At 54.6% G+C, this 18,739-nt stretch overlaps 1 protein-coding gene across 2 annotated transcripts in view; it reads left to right on the top strand.

The window, feature by feature from the left end:
• The window catches only part of Srrm3 (serine/arginine repetitive matrix 3), a 43,359-nt gene extending 26,730 nt beyond the window's left edge, over window positions 1-16,629 (top strand). The window contains exons 10-16 of one of the 2 annotated variants that reach the window (XM_070033639.1): window positions 1,008-1,112; window positions 1,304-1,481; window positions 11,857-12,179; window positions 12,342-12,566; window positions 12,731-12,868; window positions 15,219-15,488; window positions 15,848-16,629. In XM_070033639.1, coding sequence (XP_069889740.1) covers window positions 1,008-1,112; window positions 1,304-1,481; window positions 11,857-12,179; window positions 12,342-12,566; window positions 12,731-12,868; window positions 15,219-15,447 — 1,198 coding nt within the window. In that variant the 3' untranslated portion in view covers window positions 15,448-15,488; window positions 15,848-16,629. Of the gene's footprint in view, window positions 1-1,007; window positions 1,113-1,303; window positions 1,482-11,856; window positions 12,180-12,341; window positions 12,567-12,730; window positions 12,869-15,218 lie in introns of both variants that reach the window. The other variant, XM_070033638.1, reaches the window with a different exon arrangement.
• The last annotated feature ends 2,110 nt before the right edge of the window (window positions 16,630-18,739 follow it).

Raw genomic sequence — 18,739 nt, 5'->3', positions numbered from 1 at the left:
GAGCATAGTGGACCACATCTGTAATTTCAGCACTTGAAGAAAGAGGATGGAGAGTTCCAGGCCAGCCTGGGCAACATAGTGAGACCTTATCGTTAAAAAAAAAAAAAAAAAGGAAGTGGCGCTGTAGCTCAAGTGGTAGAGGGCTCGCCTTGAGCTGAAGAGCTGAGGGACAACGCCCAGGCCCAGAGTTCAAGCGCCACGACCGACAAAAAAAAAAAAAAAGAAAGAAAGAAAGAAAGAAAGAAAGAGAGAAAGAGAGAAAGAGAGAAAGAGAGAAAGAGAGAAAGAGAGAAAGAAAGAAAGAAAGAAAGAAAGAAAGAAAGAAAGAAAGAAAGAAAGAAAAGAAAAAAAATCCAGGTACAATTGGCTCATACCTGTAATCCTAGTTCCTCTAGAGGCTAAGATCTGAGGATCATGGTTCAAAGCCAGCCAAGACAAGGAAGTCCATGAGACTCTTAACTCCAATTAACCACCAAAAAGCCAGAAGCAGAGCTGTGGCAGAGCTCCAACCTTGAGCGAAAAAGCTAAGTGACAGAGCTTGGGCTCTGAATTCAAGCCCCAGTACTGGCACACACAAAAAATATTTGCCCAGAGTAAGCATTAAGACCTGGATAGGAAGCCAGAAGCTTCTGTGAACCAGTGGCAGAGCTAGAATTGGAACCCAGGCCCCTTACCTCTCTTTTAGTCTGGGGCTCTTTATAGTTGGGGTCTTTGTGACTCCCAGCCACATCCTTTCCCCCCACCCCCACCCCATTCCCACACCTGTCAGGAGAGCAGCAGGTGAGAGGTGACCATGTTTTTGGAGGCTGGGATTGTCTGAAGAGAAAGCCCTTTTCCAAACTCTCACCAGGCCTAGGGACCCAGGTGCTACCCTGGCCCTGGCCCTGCTCAGATGATTTTTGTAGGAGACATCAGGCCTGCACTTGGATGCCCGCGGGCAGGTTGGGCAACCCCAGAGCCAGGTGAGCAGAGCTTATGTTCAGGCTGACTCCCCCTGCTCCCGCCAGGCCTCACCCACAGTCCCCGGGCCGGAGGCTCCACCGGCGCAGCAGCGGCAGCTCCCACAGCCCCTCGGGGTCCTCTCCCTGCACTGACTCCGGATCGCCGGGCAGGTAGGATGGGCCCCCGGAGGGCCCGAGGTGCCCCGGCTGGGCTTCGGTCGCTGTGCTGTTTTGGGGTGGGGAGCTCGCAGAGGAAGCCCCCGTGGAGGTCTGGGCGGGCCGGCCCGGGGCTGCCGGGCGGTGGGGGACGGGGCGGTCTGCGGAGGGGCGTCCCACGCCGGCGCCCCTCCGCCCCACCCCAGGCTGAGCCCCAAACACCGAGGCTACGCGCGGAGGACGGGCAGCCAGCGGTCTAGCGGGAGCCGGTCGCCTTCCCCGTCGGGCGGCAGCGGATGGGCATCGCCGCAGCAGAACGGCGGCGGCAGGCAGCGAAGCGGAGCGCACGGCGACCGCCCGGACTCGGCGCACAGTCCGCCCGATGTACGTACGCCGCGCTCGGCTTCGCAGAGGGTTCGCGCCGGTGGGCGCCGCGCGTGCGAGCCGGGACGGGGAGGGGCGGGGCCTCGGGCGCGTCACGGGGCGGGGCATAGCGTGTGGGTGTGGTCCTTACATCACTGGGAGGGGCCTTTGCGTCGTGGGGGCGGGGCTTCCGTCTCCGCCCACCCGAGGAGGGCGTCGGTGGCTGCAGTAGTCCCTGGTCGGTCGTGGGGTCCCCTAGTGTTTGCGGCAGGGTGAGGGGTGCTGCAGACTTGGCCCACCCTCGCGCTTGGTGAAGAAGTGAAGAGTGGAGGGCGGCCGATGGGGTGGGGGGGGCCCATAGCTGGGAAGGAACCGAGGCCGCCTGCTTCCCCCAGGGGAACTGGGGGGGACTGGGTGTGGACGTCGCTAGGATGGGCAGACAGGAGCTGGAGGCGAGCAGCCACGTAGGCCCTCAGCACCTCACCCCCAACACACACACAGCCCTCGCCCCTCTCGAAGCCTTTCCCCTCCCTGTCTCTCAGCCCTGAGGCACTGCCCACACCTGGACGGTGCCCCCCACCTTGGCCACTTCCCAAAGCCTGCCCCCCTCAACTTGCCTCCCAGCGCCCTCATGCAGGAGCTCCACACCTCCATCGTCTTCAAAACCCCAGGGGGACACATTAGCCTCCAGACCTGCAGGCAGAGGCGGTGGTGGTGATAAAGCAGCCTTTCCCCATGCGGTTGGGGGTTCAGACCCTTTTTGTCTGTTGGTCATGACGTATGGGGTCGAGGCCCATCAGAGAGAGAGAGCTGCCGTGCACCAGGGCACTGGATGAGCTTGGGAGTGGGATGGGGAGTCCTGCAGACTGTCCCCAGAACCATCAGCCAGGAGCAGGGGAGGTGACACTCCTGAGGCCACGCCTCACCAGCAGACATGTATGTGTTGGTCAGTTTCATTTTTATTTTTTGGCTATTTCCTTTATTCCCTTTCTTTTCTGAAATACCCTTACTCCTGGCCTGAGAGAGGAAAGTCCAGGGCAGCTGACAAGAGGCTTCTTGGTCTCGAGTTTTTCATAGGGCATGATCTGTCTCTATATCCTCCCATCTAGAAAGGGTGCCAGGTTATTGGGGTGGCTGCGGGGGTTGTTGTGTGGTTGGCCATTTGGGGAGGATCACACTGATGTCCCTGGGTCTGTCTTGGGAATGGAAGAGAACCCACAGGCCAACCCCAAAGGGTGTGGCCACCCTCTGCCTGCCTGAACGCAGAGCCCTAAGCTGGATGCTGCAAACATCTTCTCCTGAGTGTCACGCCTTTCTAGGGCCTCCAGAGGGACCCAGAATCACAGGTTCTCTCAAGCCAGGCCTGAAAGTAGGTTCCTTTCTGTCCCCTCAGTGTAGCAAGGATCAGACAAAAACAGCAAAGACATCTAGATAGAGTGGTGATGAGAATCAGTTGGGGAAAAGCACCTAGCATCTGGCCTCCTCGGGGTAAGGAATCTCCATAGCACCTTTATTGTGTCTTCTTCCCAAAATGGAACCTGCCTACAAATGTAAATCCTATGCCAAACCCTCAGGCCCTGGGATGTCTTAGGCCTTGAACATGTTGAGTCACTAAGATGCACTCAGATCCTCTTCTTTGCCTGAAAAAGATATTTGAAGAGGGGCTGGGAATATGGCTCAGTGGTAGAGTGCTTGCCTAGCATGTATGCAGCCCTGGGTTTGATTCCTAAGCACGACATAAACAGAAAAGGCTGGAAGTGGTGCTGTGGCTCAAGTGGTAGAGTGCTAGCCTTGAGCAAAAAGAAGCTCAGGGACAGTGCTCAGACTGGCAAAAAAAAAAAAAAAGATTTTTGAAGAATTAAATCAGGTTGATTCTCATATCTAGAGAGGTGAGGAGGGGACTGGGGTGTCACAGGCTTGGCCATTAACAAAAAAAAATGTCTGGGCAAAAGAATTGGGGGTGGATGCTACCTTGAAAAAGAAAAAGAGAGAGAAAGAAACAAATGAAAAAGAAAAGAAAAGCTCAACATTTTTTTAACCCCGTCTATGTTTTTGTTTGTTTTTTAGCCTCCCATTTGAAACGTGGTAATATTGTGATTCCATTTCTTGTTTAGTTGGCAAGGGAAGAGGGTGGGGACATTTATGTCATTTTTCCTATTATTTTGTTTTTGTTGGCATTTTCTTTCCATGATTTTTCCCTTTTTTATGTACAGAAATGCAAACTCTCTGAGTTCCTCCCCCCCTCATCTTCTGTGTTGTTCTAGAATTTTGCTTTTGTATGTGTTACTATGGGAACCTTCCTTCCTAATGCAGAGATGATTTTTTTCCTTCAGTTTCAAGTGACCATTAATCATATACACATCTCTCTATACTTAACTTTCCCTTCTTTGGAATCAGAATTTAAAAGGGAAGATAACTCTGCCCACTAGAAATTCCTCAACCCTGGGGCACCCTGGAACTGTCTCAACTTTTAAATCAACAAAATTCCTTGCTTCTGAGTCTGTGTAGAACCCTGAAAGAAGCCAGGACATGCAGGAGAGGGGAAGAGACTTTTCCTGACTCACTCAGGGAACTTCCCAAAAGCCACTCATTGAGACTCCTCAATTCAGTTCAATAAAATATGGCTAAGTATGATGGGGATGGGTAAAGGGGTCAGCTAATCACTCCCTTTAGCATCCTAGTGTTAAGACTGGCTCTGTATTGTGCTGGCTCCCAGCAAATCCCTCTGGGATTACAGAAGGGTGCACTACAGTCCAGAGATACACAGTGACCAGCTCAATCAAGGTTGCACAGCTTTTTAAGAGGAAGATGCAAAGTAGACCCCAGCCCTCAGATGTGAAGACCCTCTCTAAAGAGATAGCAAATGAAGGGAAGACATCCAGGAAGACAAGGACTTGAGAGGAGGAGGAGGAGGAAGATGCCTTCCTTCCCCACAGAGACCCTCCAGATGCCCATGCATAATTCCCTATTCCCCATTCCCTGTGATCAGGGCCTTTCCTTGCTGAAGTCCAAATTACTGGTGGTCCTTATGCTATGGTTATTACTGTGGAGCAGAGAGACCTGTGGGAAAATAGACATGCAGGGAAATCCATCTGGAGAAACGAATAATGGCCCTGGGGTTCTGAGCCGTCTCCCCACCCCACCTGTGTGCATCTGCAGATAAAAAGTACTGTGATAGACTGGCACTGAGCAAGCACAGACTCTCAGGGGTCCCTACTAGAAGGAGCCTCACAGCCATGAGCTGCTGACCAGCAGACCTCATGGAACAGGTTCTTAAATGCAGTGTCACCTGGAACCTTGGCTGGCCTCCTGGCAAGCCTCCACAAGCACAGGCTGGTGCTAGCTTTGCCCTTTTGAAGCCTAGCACTTGGCCACACCAAAGGGTACACAGTATTCCCACCTGTCCTGGCTCTCGCATCAGCAATGCCAAGGAAGAGCTGTTATGAACTCAGTGGTAAGACACTTGGTAAGAGCAGCAGAGATGGCTTATGAGCAAAGCCCTTCTCTGACCCAAATTTCCTAACATAATGAGCAGCCTAGGATGACCCGAAGGGTCCAGGATTTCCTCCAGGAGGTTGGTGAAGAACCTAGCTTTGGTCCTTAGATTTGTGACTCCCTGTTCAGTGTTCCTCCAGCCTCACTGAGCAGACTCAATGGTAAGGCCCTTGAGGCAGGACACCAGGTCTCCTCCCCTTTCGGCTGTCTCTGGCTCACCCAGGAAGCAGCCTCAGAAGTGGGACACTTCTGACCTGTCCCACCCCAGGCCTCCACACTCCCTTCCCCAGGCAAGAACAGTGACTGAAGCTGCAGCACAAGGGTCACTCAGGGGGATGGCTCCGCCCTTCCTCCTTTCCAAATTGTACATTTGGTTGCCTTCCCTTTTAAATGAGCACACGCGCACACACACACACACACACACACACACGCTTTCCCCTCTCCCTGACCTCATTTAAACTGCTTTCTTCTTTCTGTCTGGATCCACCTGTCTGTCTTCCTGCCTCTCTATGCCTGTTTCCTTCTGTCATGCTTCCTGTCCTTCTGTTTCCTCTTTCTCCCTCTGTGTCTCCATCTCTGTCTGTCTCTCTGTGTCTGTCTGTCCTTCTCCCCTTCCATCTCTTTCCCTCCTGCCATGGGCCTCTCTCCCATGCTACCAGTCCCTCTTTAGCCACCCTGTAGTTCTGCCTCTCATCAGCTGCTTCTTGCATGCCCTCTGGAGGGTTTTTTTGTTTTGTTTTGTTTTTGGTTGTGTAAAGAATTAAGGAAAGCTTTGCTATTGGAGCCTGTTGTTCAAAATTTAAACAAAAAAAAAAAAAGTAAACAGAAATGTCTGGGCAAGAACCCAGTCGCACCCCCCCACCCGCCGTGGGGGTGAGACCAGAAAAATCCCAGCTGCACACTGGCTGCCCAATTGCTGGCTTAGAGGGAAGTCTGGCTTAGAGTCGCTGTCTTTGCCCCCATCCTGCATTCCCAATGCAGAGACCTTCTTTTCTTTTTTATTATTGCATTCCTGTCCCTGACCACTGAGAAGGTAGGTACCCCAAATCCAGTGTTCGCTCGCTCGCTTCCATCTCAGATAAGCCCTGCCACTCTGCTTGGTTTGAATGTGGATCTCTCTCTCTCTCTCTCCCTCTCTCTCTCTCTCTGGTTTTCTCTTCCTCCCTTTTATTTCTTTTAATGACTACTCATTCGTAACTTTGCCCTCTCTCCAAATGAGCTACAAAGCTGTGTCTCTTGGTTTGTCCTTTGATTTTTCTTCACTTTTGCCTCCCCGACCTGCAACAACTTTGCTGGTTCATCTTTCCCCCTCCTTCCTTCTCTCCCCTTCCTCTCTCCATCTCCTGTCCCACCCCCCACTAGCCTTCCTCCACTCCCTCTTCTTTCTCATTTTGTTGTCCGAATGCATTTCTGTGTGGTTTAGCATTCCAACTTTGTGTCCGTCTTGAACTTGAACTGTATGCTCTGGTTGGACCAATTTGATTTCTGTTGTCTGGAGTAGCTGCTAAGCCCCTCACCCTTCATCCCTGCCAGTCCCTGGGGCTTTGGTTACCCTGACCCCTGACCCTCAGGACTTACCTGGGCAATAAATAGGTGGGGGGAGGGGTTTGTGCTGGACCTCTTGGCCTCCATGTAGTAGAGGAAGTTCTGGCTGAGGTCAGAACAAAGAGGCCATCAGACTCCCTGGAGCCAACTGTGCCTGGCAGCAGGGTGGAGCTTAGGGGCGGAAGGTGCTGGACTCTGGGAGCACTCGCTGGTATAGGACTGAGCCTCACAGTTGCATCTTTGGGGTATGTTGGTGGGTGCTGTAGGAATAGGCACTGGACTTTGGGGGCCTTCTCAGCCAAGTCTCTGTGGGAAGATTTGGGGAGTAGGGTGGACTCTTAGCTTGCCTGTCAGGGAACAGGTAAGCTGGGCTATTCCCCAACCTGGCCGGGGCTTCCCCCAAACCTCTAACATCTTTCCATCTCTGAATTGGGGCAGTTTAGTGGTGTCCATCAGTGCAGCCAGTAGGGAAGTTGAGACAAAAACAGGCTCAAGTCCTGAGACTTATGGCTCCCAGCTCAGTGCTCATCTAGTCACACAGAGGGGCCTGAAGCGGGCCCTGGAGGATGCCATCTTCCCCATCATTTCTGCTGTTTTCTGCCTCATTGGGAAGCAGCTACAGGTCCAGGTGACTCTCCATCTCCAACTTTGGAAAGAGATAGTCCAGCTACATCTCCTCACCCCATGTTTATTCCTGGGGTGTTCATGGGCTCAGAATGTTCTAGTAATCCTAGTGATGCTTGCTGGGAAGGAGATGAGGAAGCTGCTCATCAGGGAAAGAGAGAGAGAGCATGAGGGAGAGGAGAGAGAGAGGGTGAGGGAGAGAGAGGGAGAGAGCGAGAGAGAAAGACAGAGAGAGAGAGAGAGAGAGAGAGAGAGAGAGAGAGAGAGAGAGAGAGCATTGCTAGTCTAAGAGAGGTATCTCAACTAATGGGGGCTTGGAAGCTCGGTCCTCCTGGACCATCTGAGAAGACCCAGGCAAGGCAGGCAGGTGTCTTGAGCCCCAGGGACAGAGGGGAAGCCAAAGCAAGTATCTTATTCTTTCTTTGTCCTACATCCTTCCATTGTCTTTTCTACATAACTCTTCAAAAACCTTTTATAAAGCCAAAATAAAACTCAACCAGCAAGCAGTACCAAGCTCAGAGGCAAGTGAGGTCTCTCCTTCATAAACTCACCCATTCACTCATTTCCTCATTCATTCATTCGTACTTAAACTAAGCCAACTCTGGCTGAGCTCCTCCTCAGTGCCAGGCAGACCTGGGCTCGTAGCCCCGCCCCTCAGGTGAGAACTAAACAAAATGTAGGAAGGACAGGTGGAAAGCAGGCCATAACACCAGGCCTGGTCTGGCTTACATGACACATGAGTGCAGTGGCATCCTTACAGGAGAGAGCCCAGAGGTAAGAGGAAGGCTCACAGGGGGGTAGAGAAAGGAAGGAAGGAGGCAGTGAGCAGAGGACAGGCTATGGGGGGGGGGTCTGGAGAGGGAGAAGGAGGAGCAGGGAGAAGGCCGGGGTGAGAGGAAAGACAGCCACAGACAGCAGGCATCACGAGAGAGCTGTCGGAGGCCTCTGGATACCACAGTCCTGCCCAGCTATGAAATTCTATCATGTCTAGCCTCTGATCTCCCCTCAGTTCCAGGGAAGAATGCAATTCAGCCAAGTTGAGAAGGAGGCTCAACCTCCGGCCAGTTCATGACAACTTTTTTCTTCAGTGGAAAGAATGTGAATGGTCTTAGAAGTCTTCCCCTAGGGAAAGCTTTATTGCCACCTTACCCAGAAGCACCTTCACCAATCCTCTGCCATCCTGGGCCTTAGGATACCTCCTCTATAGGGCCTCAGACCTTCCTGCCCACTCTGACCCTGTTAGTCTGTAAGGTAATCATGAGTCTCCATACTTTAACCCAACCCAGCAAGGACTCTGATTATCCCCATTTGATATGTGGGAAAACAGAGGGCCTCAACAGGGACCTTCCAGAAGGTCTAACAGAAAATTTAACTTTGGGGTAGGCCAGCTGGCTTGAATTTAATGAAAGAGTTTGATAAGAATGGTGTAGAGTTTAGACTTTAGGACACATTAGCCAGGAAGAAGCTCAGCCCAGGGGATCTGGCCCAGGAACTTAGACTTCAGTGATTAGAGGCATTACCATATAGGGGTGTGCAACTATCCAATTCAAACCTCTTTTTTGGGGGGTGGGAGGGTCGGTCCTGGGCTTGAACTCAGGGTCTAGGTGCTGTCTTTGAGCTTGTTTTGCTCAAGGCTAGAGCTCTACCACTTTGAGCCACAGCTTTACTTCTGGTTTTCTGGTGGTTCATTGGAGATGTGTCTCATGGATTTTGCTGCCCGGGTTGGCTTTGAACCACAATCCTCAGATCTTACCCTCCTGAACAGCCTAGCCAACCCTGACCTCTTTTGCTCCAATCCCTCTACTCCACTTTGAGCTCAAGATAATGGAAAGTTGAAGGGGACTTGCATATTTGTGTGAAGGGCTTTCATGGCCTTGGTCTTCTTCCCCCAACTGCCCATCCCTTTGTGGCTCCAATCAGTTTCTGGACAGGAACCATACATCAGAGTCCTGACTCCTAAGCGTAGCACTCTGTCCGCTGGCCTTGTTGCCTCCCTTGACCAGAGAAGCCAGGGATTTCTTTGAGGAGGTATCTTCTGTTAACGTGGCTCCTGAGGGTCCCCCACCTGGTGTCTGTTTACTTGACACTGACCACCCTGGGCACAGGACAAATTTGACGATCCTACAGGTGTCCCTCTCATTTGCTGAATGAGAGAACCTTGGCTGGGGCTTGGCCACCTATGAGGTATTGGTCATCTACTGGCAGGAAGTCAAGGATCTCCTGGGGATATTGACCCACCAAGGGACAGCCATCTCAAAGGGGCTATTGCTCAACAACTCAATCTTTTGCTTCTCCTGGCCTAGAGCAAGGGGGTGAACTTGGAATCAAGAAGGTCAGTGATACTTAGAGAGCCATCTGGATACTAGATAATATCTGCTCTGCCTACCGTAACCTGCCCAGGCCCCAAATGGACAGCCAGTTCCCACTGGTTGTCATGGCCCCATAGGCTTTAGGCCATAACACTGCATCTAGTGTTCTAGTGTTGGCTCCATCAGCTGCCAATCACAAGCCTTGGCCCTGGACCTTGTGAGGCAAATTCTTCCTTCCTCAATAAATGATATCTAGGGGCTGGGAAGGTGGCTCAGTGGTAGAGCGCTTGCCTTGCATGCTCAAGGCCCTGGGTTCGATTCCTCAGCACCACATAAGCAAAAAGAAAAAAGCCGGAAGTGGCGCTGTGGCTCAAGTGGTAGAGCACTAGCCTTGAGCTGAAGAGCTGAGGGACAGCGCCCAGGCCCAGAGTTCAGGTCCCACGACTGGACCCAAAAAAATAAAAAATTAAAAAATTAAAAATTAAAAAAAATGATATCTAGGGCCTTACTAGGTGTCACGTTATATGCTAAAAACAGAGGTTATGGAATTGAATCAGACATCAAATACCTCTGGTGGTGTGCAATGTCAAGTTTCTGGTGGTGACTGGAAGAGGGGGACAGAGCTATAAAAAGGCAAGCATTGGGGTGGGGGCATGGGTCAAGTAATAGATCACCTCTTTAAGCACAGGCAAGGTCTTGAGTTCAAGCCCCACTACTACCAAAAAAGATAAAAGTAGTGTCAGCTCTGACAAGATGTCCATGAATGGGAAGGAGGAGGATCAGTTCTGCGCAAGGAAGGATGTTGGGGGTTGGGGGGCCAGAGTTCAAGCAGACTCTAGAATATTTATGCTGGAGGAGACATCAGGAAGCTAAGCCAGACTACTCATTTTGCAGATGGGGAAACTGAGGCCCAGATTGAGGAAAGTGGCTGAACAGGGGTCCCTTGGTGAGGTAGTGGCAGGTTCTCAAGCTCAAGGTTCCCAGCCTATACACCAGGTACCCTTTCTGGTTTTCTGTATCCTAATCTTTGTGTCCTAACTCTACTTTTGGACAAATAAATATTCGGCATCTCTATTTGGCCATCAGCCAAGAGGCACCAGCTCAGGCCCCAGGAGCTGGGTCCTGCTGGTTCTCCCGCCAGAGGCAGAGTGGCCTCCTCAGGCCTAGAGTGGGGTGGTTGCGTTTTTCTCTCTCTCTCTCTATCTCTCTTGCATTTTGTGAATCTAATGATGAACTTATGCTACCACACTTTTCCCTTCTTTTACACAACTTACCTACTAAAGGAGGAAGTACCACTTTATTGGTAAGTGGACGTTAACCAAGAGGGACTTAAAAATCAGAACTAAAAAAAAAAAAGTAAAGAAAAATAAAAGAAAATAAAAAGAAAAGAGAGAAACAGAAAGACAGTCGGGTCAGCTACTGACACTTCCTGAGCTCTCCATAGGGCTGCAAAACAAAGAAAAAATATATATATATATATTAACAGAAAAAAAATGTCAGGTTCCCCAGGAGATCATTGTTTTTGATTTTAGTATCTAATGACATTTGGGGGGTTTTTTTTTTCTTTTTATTTCTGTTTTTCCTCCTTTCTTCGGTTGAGTTTTCAGTTCAGTTTTCCCTCCCCGCCCCGCCCCCTCTCTGTGTGCCGTGTGACCCCCCTCCATCCCCTGTGCCCATCCCCCTTGCGCTGGGGGGGAGGGGAAACCTGGCCTGGAGGGCTGGCCCTGGTCTGGCCTTCCTGAGCCGCCCTCTCTCTTCTTTCTGCCGGGAATCGTCCGTCCCATGCGGGAGGGGGCAGTGCCAGCCCCGGTGCCCGTCCTGGAGTCCTCCCCATCCCCTGCAGCCTCCACCCCCACTGCTCCGTCCCTCTTGTGTTTTGCATGCCGAGACCCCTGCATGAGCTGCATTGTCGAGGCCAGAAGGTGGACACTAAGCGAGGCAGAGGCAGGGCAGGCTCGGGGCCCGTGTGTGCGATGCTAGAGGCCTGCACCTGGGCCTGGTGAAAGCCCTCTTCCCTTTTCTCCCCCCACCCCACCCTGCACCTGTCCGTCCTCTGTCTCTGGGTCTGTTTTCTGCCTGGTCCAATCTCCCCTCTGCTTCTCCATCTCTCCTCCATCACCTGCCCTTTCTCCATCTTTCCTCCGTCTTCTCTTCGTTCTCCATCTGCTTTCCATCTTCTCCCCGGTGCTTCTCCATTTCTCCTCCATCATCCTCTCCCCTCTGCTTCTCCATCATCTTCCCCCCTGTGCTTCTCCATCTCTCCTCCATCATCTCCCCCTTCCATCATCTTCTCCCCTCCGCTTCTTCATCATCTTCTCCCCATTCTTCCTTTCTCGGCCCCCCTCGCTCTCTCCCGGCGCCTCCCTGCCCATCTCCGTCTCCCTCCCGCCCCTCCGTGCCCTCTCTGCCTCTCTCCCCGTTAGAAGCCCAGCTCGCCCTCGCCCAGGGCCCGCGACCAGGTGGCGGCCGCCGCACCCACGCCGCCCGCGCGGGGCAAGGACAGCCAGACCCCGCGCGCGGCGGGCACGGAGGCCAAGCGGCGGCGGCGGCGGCGGCGGCGGCGGCGCTCCCGGTCCTCGGCGTCCGCGCCCCGTCGCAGGGGCCGCCGGCGGGCCCGGCCCCCGCTGCCCCGGGGCTCGTCGCGCTCGCTCAGCAGGGCCCGCTCCAGCAGCGACTCCGCCAGGGGCGCCCCGGGTCCCGGGCCCGAACCGGGCTCTGAGCGAGGCCACGGTGGACACGGGAAACGGTGAGCCGGTCTCCGCCCCCATCCCACGCGGGCTCCCGCTTATTGACCACCCTCCCCGACCCCATACATTGATCACCCCCTCATTTATCGATCACCCCCGACCCCGTTCACTGATCAGCCCCCACACATACTCTTGAGCTCGCGTTGTGCCCGGTTCTTCAGGACGAAGGAGCGGCCGCCGCGCGCCCGGCCCGTGAGCACCTCGCCGTCCCCGGGCCCGCACGGGAGGCGTGGCGGCCCGGAGGGAAAGAGCTCGTCGCGCAGCCCGGGCGCGCACCCGCGTTCCTGGAGCTCCAGCCGATCGCCCTCCAAATCCCGCTCGCGCTCCGCAGAGAAGCGGACCCGCAGCCCCAGCCGCTCGCCGTCGCCCAAGAAAGCGCTCGGCCGGTGAGTGCCCGCGACGCGGCGGCCGGCGAGGGGCCGGGACAAGGAGACCTGGATCCGGGGCGCGGGCGATGGGGAGCCCTGCCCGGGGTGCGAGGCCGCGGGGAGGTGGGGATGACGGGGCTCGGGCGGCGGCCTCACGGCTCACCGCGGGTGGGTCTTTGCAGGGACAAGGACGGCGAAGGCCGCGCACGACACGCGGACGGGGAGGCCGCCCGCGCCCGGCGCCGGTCTCGCAGCTACTCGCCCATCCGCAAGCGGCGCCGAGACTCGCCGAGCTTCATGGAGCCGCGGCGCATCACCAGGTACCCGGGGGCTGCGGGGGCCGGGGGGAGGACCACTGTCCGCAGGGGCTTGCTCGGAGGCGGGGCTTCCGTAAGGGGTGGGCGGCCTTCTAGGAGGCGGGGCTTCCGCAAAGGGCGGGGCCTCTACAAAGGTCGGGGCGTCCTGCTCAGAGGCGGGGCTTCCGCAAGGGGCGGGGCGTCCTGCTCGGAGGCGGAGCCTCTACAAAGGCCGGGGCGTCCTGCTCAGAGGCGGGGCTTCCGCAAGGGGCGGGGCGTCCTGCTCGGAGGCGGGGCTTCCTAAGGGGTGGGGGGGGTACCTTCTAGGAGGCGGGGCTTCCGCAAAGGGCGGGGCGGGTGGCCGTGGAGGAGCTGGAGAAGGGCAGGGAGGGAGGGAGGTGTCTGGACTCTGCTGGACCGCGTGGAGCCCGTCATCCCTGGAGCCGGTCAGTCTCTCCACACCCGTCCGTCGACACTGACATCGCCTTCTCTCCTTCGTCTCAAGGTCCAGCCTGCTGAGTGGCCTGGGGCCGGCCCGGGGGCCGGGTGGACCCCTCCCCGCAGGCCGCGGGGGAGACACCCGTGTGAGCTGGTCCGGCTCTGGTCAGCCTTCCATCTATCTGCCTCTGCCTCTCCTTTTCTCACTAACCGCCCAGCCCCCTGGGGACTGGAGGAGGGGGCACGGCGGCCTAGGGGCGGCTGTGCTCAGGGGGTGGCTGGTTTGGTGGAAGTCAGTGATAGGTCCCTTCCACCTTTGTGTAACTCAAGCTGAAACCTTGGATGGATCGAGGGCAGAGTTCAGGACCCAGCTCTGCCCCGCCCTGCCCTGCAGCCTCTGAACTACTGCTCTGGGCCTCAGTTACCACACGTGTGCAATAGGAATGGGGTTCCCGAGCATGATTTCAACTCCAACAGCATCCGATTCTCAAATTAGCTCGTCATAGCACTTCTTTTTTTTGGGGGGGGGGTCTGGTTGTGGGGCCTGAACTCTGGGCCTGGGCGCTGTCCCTCAGCTCTTCAGCTCAAGGCTAGCGCTCTACCACTTGAGCCCCAGCGCCACTTCCGGCTTTTTTTTCTTTTTGCTTATATGGTGCTGAGGAATCGAACCCAGGGCCTCATGCATGCAAGGCAAGCGCTCTACCACTGAGCCACCTTCCCAGCCCGTCATAGCACTTCTTGATCTAGGCCTCTAAGGGAGAGGGCATTGCCCCCCATCCCTTCCAGTATTAAAGATAGGACAAGCCAGATGTCCCATCTTCCACCAGGCCCCCTCCCAAGGCTGCCTCCTCCTCCCACTAATGCACACCTGTTTTCTTCTCAGAATTAACACCAGGTGGGGCACTGCTGCCCACTTAACTAATTTCTTTTCTCTGGGTCCTAGCCTCCTGCCTTCACACTAACTCAGGGCCAGCGGGAGGTAGCTGAGTCCCAGTGGGACTGATATTGGGACTAGGACTGGGACTGGCCTTGGTCATGAGCAGCAGGGGCCAGGGTTCTTCCTGTTCTCTTTGAATGACCTGACAAGCCTAAACCTTCAATTCCATAGGGGACAGAGAAGTAGGACCAGGCCACAGCTGGGCTGGGTTGGTGTGTGTCTATTTTTAAAAGTTTCAAGCCAGGTGCTGGTAGCTCATGCCTGTAATCCTAGCTACTCAGGAAGCTGAGATCTGAGGATCCTGGTTCTAAGCCAGCCAGGGTAGGAAAGTCTATGAGACTCTTACCTCCAATTAACCATCAAACAAAAAAATAGACATAGAACTATGGCTCACATGGAAGAGCACCAGCCTTGAGTGAACAAATTAAGGGAAAGTTCTCAGACCCTGAGCTCAGTACTGGCACCAATAAAGGTTTTATTCAGGGCTAGGAATATGGCCTAGTGGTCGAGTGCTTGCCTTGCATGCATGAAGCCCTGGGTTCCTTAGAACCACATAAACAGAAAAAGCCGGAAGTGGTGCTGTGGCTCAAGTGATAGAGCGCTTGCCATGAGCACAGAGAGGCTCAAGGACAGTACCCAGGCCAGTACCAAGCTCCAGGACCAGAAAAAAAAAAGTTTTATTCATTCTCATCATCCCAGTTATTCAGGAGCAGAGATCAAGAGAGCCACAGTTCAAAGGCCTAACTCTGAAATATTCATGCTAAGATTTTAGTCTCAGATCAAGCTGAGACCTGGGCTTCTTCCCTGAAGACTGGCAAGGAAAGAACCAAAATAATCCATGTGCAATTAACAAATGACCCCAGGTAGAGGTGTCCCTAAGGCCAGGCCTCCAGGAAGACAGGCAAGGAACCCTGGCCACTGCTGGGATGGGAGAGAGCCATGGACAGGCAGAGGTCAGAGACCTGGGTGGCCTGTAATCAAACTTATTCTCCCCCACAGTGCCCGCAAGCGTCCCATCCCCTACTACCGGCCCAGTCCTTCCTCCTCCTCCAGCTGCCTGAGCAGTGACTACTCCAGCAGGAGCCACAGCCGCAGTCCCAGCCCAGGCCACAGCCATGGAAGCTACAGCAGCCGGAGTCATGGGACCCGCAGCCGCACGCGCAGCCCCTCCCAGACCCCCAGTCCCAGCTACCACAGCCGGAGCAGCTCAGAGAGCGGAGGGTTCTGAGTCTAGACAGACCCAGCTGGGACCCCCTGGCACAGGGAGAGGTCAATACCCAAGACCTGGGGAAGGGGCTGCCTCCCCCCATTGTTACCAAGAGGGCCTGGGGCAGGGGGTCCAGGGAGGACCTTGAGGGTGGGGGACCAGGTTGTGGCTCCTGAGGGTGCCTGCCCCCAATTCCTGCCTACCCACCCACCAGTGTCCAGGAACAACGAGCCGTTTGGAACACAGGGGTCACCTGCCTCCTGGCCTGCTCCATGCCCAGCGCGCTGCTCTCAGACCTTCGCTGCTGAATGGCACAGGCTACCATGTGCTGTCACTTCACCGCAGCTCAGCAGGACCCAGGCACTCCCACTTCCCAGTGCCCTCACCTCTCTCTCTCTTTCTCTCTCACTGGGTGGACCAGGAGGTGGCGCAGCAAGCCGGATCTAAGCTAGACAGAAGAGGGGCCTTCACCCTTGGTGCGCTGCTCTCCAAGCTGACTGCAGGAGGCCCCTGGCTGAGGGCTGGTGACTGCCCCCATGGCCTCCCCAAGCCTTTCCCCTGGCCCTTACCCAAGACCTAGGCCCAGGCCTTGGTTGCTGGGTCCCGAGGCAAGGGACACAGACCATGCCTGCATCAGACCCTGAGTCTAAGGGTCAGGAGAAGGGACAGAACAGGGCAGCCATTAGTGATATGAAACAGAATCCTCTGTCAGATGACCAAGCAGGCCAGGGCGGGCTCGGCAGCATTGGGGACAGGTCATTAGTCAGCACCACCAAGATGCTGTGCGTGCCAGCAGCTGGGACACGAGTGGACAGCAGCAGGCCCAGGATAACACGTAGTGGGCTTTGGGGCCCAGAGGAGGCCTTTTCCTCAGGCTTTTGGGGGAGGGGGACAGGTTCAGCCAAGGCTCCCCAAGAACAAGAGCAGTATTCATGCTCTCCAAAGGGTGGGATGCTCAGGCCAAGGCTGGCCTGGGCATTGGTGGGAAAGCAGTGACCCAGGCCCACAATCCTCTTCTGCTCCCAGCTCCCCCCCCCCTTCTGTGGCCCTCAGGGATCTCACAAAGTCTTCCTTGGCCCAACAGGGCAGATGCCCTGGGCTCTGGTGGGGGGAGGGTGGTCCGGGTTCCCCTCTCTCTATTGCCCCCTTCCTTTCTCCGCAGTGCGGAAAAAAATTGGACTCTAATAATAAACACTTGGTGCCCGGATGGCAGGTGGTGAGAGCAGGTCTCTTTGGACTTGAGCTGGTGGTGGGGGTTGGGGCGTAAGAGTGGCTCAGGCCACTGAACAGGACCCCAGGGTCCCACTTGTCTCTAAGAAATATTTGGGGGGCCCACAAGAGGCCCAAGTGGAAAGGAAATCCACACCCAAGGAGACCTTCCTCCCAGCTTGGAGGTCCCTGAACTTCAGCCTTCCTTTTAGAGTGATGGGGAAGGGGGTAATTTTTGCTGTTGTTCATGGCTATGCTAGGGTCTCAAACTCGTAAGGCAGGTGATCTAACCACTTGAATCACACTCCCACCTCCCCCAACCTTTTTTGTGCCAGTTCCAGGGCTTGAACTCTGGGCTTTCTGGCTCAGGGCTGGCATTTTACCACTTGGACCACACCTCCAGTCCAGCCTTTTGCTGGTTAGTTGGAAATGGAGTCTCAGAGATTTTTCTGTCCAGGCTAGCTTTGAACTATGACCCTCCAGGTCTCAGTCTCTTGTGCAGCTAGGATTATAGGCATGAACCACCAGCACCAGCACCTGGCTCCTTTATTTGTTTCTTATTTTCTTTTTTTTTTTTTAGTCCGGTCGTGGGGCCTGAACTCTGGGCGTGGGCACTTTCCCTCCTTTGAGCTCTTCAGCTCAAAGCTAGAGCTCTACCACTTGAGCCACAGTGCCACTTCCAGCTTTTTTCTTTTTGCTTATGTGGTGCTGAGGAATCGAACCCAGGGCCTCTGGCATGCAAGGCAAAAGCTCTACCACTGGGCCACCTTCCCAGCCTCTGTTTCTTATTTTCAAGGCAGAGTCTTGCTTTATACCTGCCCTGCCTGGTCTGTGATTCTCAGGACCCTCAGGGCCCCTAGGACGGCAGACATGGGTCTCCATGACCAGCCATTGTGGTTAAATAGAGCCTGGGCTGGCCTTGAACCATAATTGTTACATCTCCTTCCACCTCCCATGCCATGTAGTACTGGTGGATTTTTTTTTTTTTTTTTGCCAGTCCTGGGGCCTGAACTTGGGGCCTAGGTGCTGTCCCTAAGCTTCTTTGTGCTCAAGGCTAGCTCTCTACCACTTAAGCCACACCACCATTTTTGGCTTTTTCTGAGTAGTTTATTGGAGATAAAAGTCTCCTGGACTTTTCTGTCCAGGCTGGCTTTGAACCATGATCCTTAGATCTTAGCATCCTGAGTAGCTAGGATTACAGGCTTGAACCACCAGTGTCCAGCTTCAGTGGTGGATTTTAACCTGCTTTTGAACCCACCATGCTCCAGGAACCCAAGAGAAGCTGAAAGTCCATCCCCAGAGGAGCAGGGCAAGGCTACACTTGGCATTTGATGTGGGATCTCACAGACATTGTAAAGCCCTTGGGGGGCCCAGGGCCCAGAACCCTCGCCGCCTGGTGAGCACAGCTGATATACGCAGGCTCCCATCTCTGCATGAGCAGAGACAAGGATGCGAGAGATGTCCTTTATCCGGTCCCCAGGACCGGGGGCCCGCCAGCACAGGACAGTCTTTCCAGCCACTTCTTGCCCAAACTGGAAAAGAGTACCTGACATGGACAGTGGCCCAAGTCAGTTTCTGACTTGAGGAAACTGTTCAAGGAAGTCCAGATGATTCTCTCTCTTGTTCTCTCTCCCTCTCAACTCATCACTGAGCCGTAGGTGCTGGATTATAGGTATACTCTGCCCCCTCCTGATCTCTGTAACCCTCTTTACAAGTTCCAGTTGGAGGCTCATTTCATTGGTAGAACATCTGTTCAGCGAGCACAAGGCCCTGAGTTCAAACCCCAGTGCTGTCAGAAACAAAATCATTATGCAAGTTCCACAAAACTAGGCTCAGACAAGGGGTCAGAGATGTAAGAATAAAAAGCCTGGGGGCTAGGAAGTTGGCTCAGTGGTAGAGTGCTTGCCTTGCATGCCTGAGGCCCTGGGTTCAATTCCTCAGCACCACATAAGGAAAAAGCCGGAAGTGGCACTGTGGCTCAAGTGGTAGAGCGCTAGCCTTGAGCTGAAGAGCTGAGGGACAGCGCCCAAGCCCAGAGTTCAGGCCCCACGACCGGACCCAAAAAAAAAAAAAAAAGCCTGCCCTGATGACCCCACCTCCTGGC

The sequence above is a fragment of the Dipodomys merriami genome, unplaced genomic scaffold, assembly GCF_024711535.1.
Source record: "Dipodomys merriami isolate MVZ:Mamm:240054 unplaced genomic scaffold, mDipMer1.0.p SCAF_22, whole genome shotgun sequence".
Taxonomy (NCBI): Eukaryota; Metazoa; Chordata; class Mammalia; order Rodentia; family Heteromyidae; genus Dipodomys; species Dipodomys merriami.
This window is presented reverse-complemented; position numbering and strand designations above follow the sequence as displayed.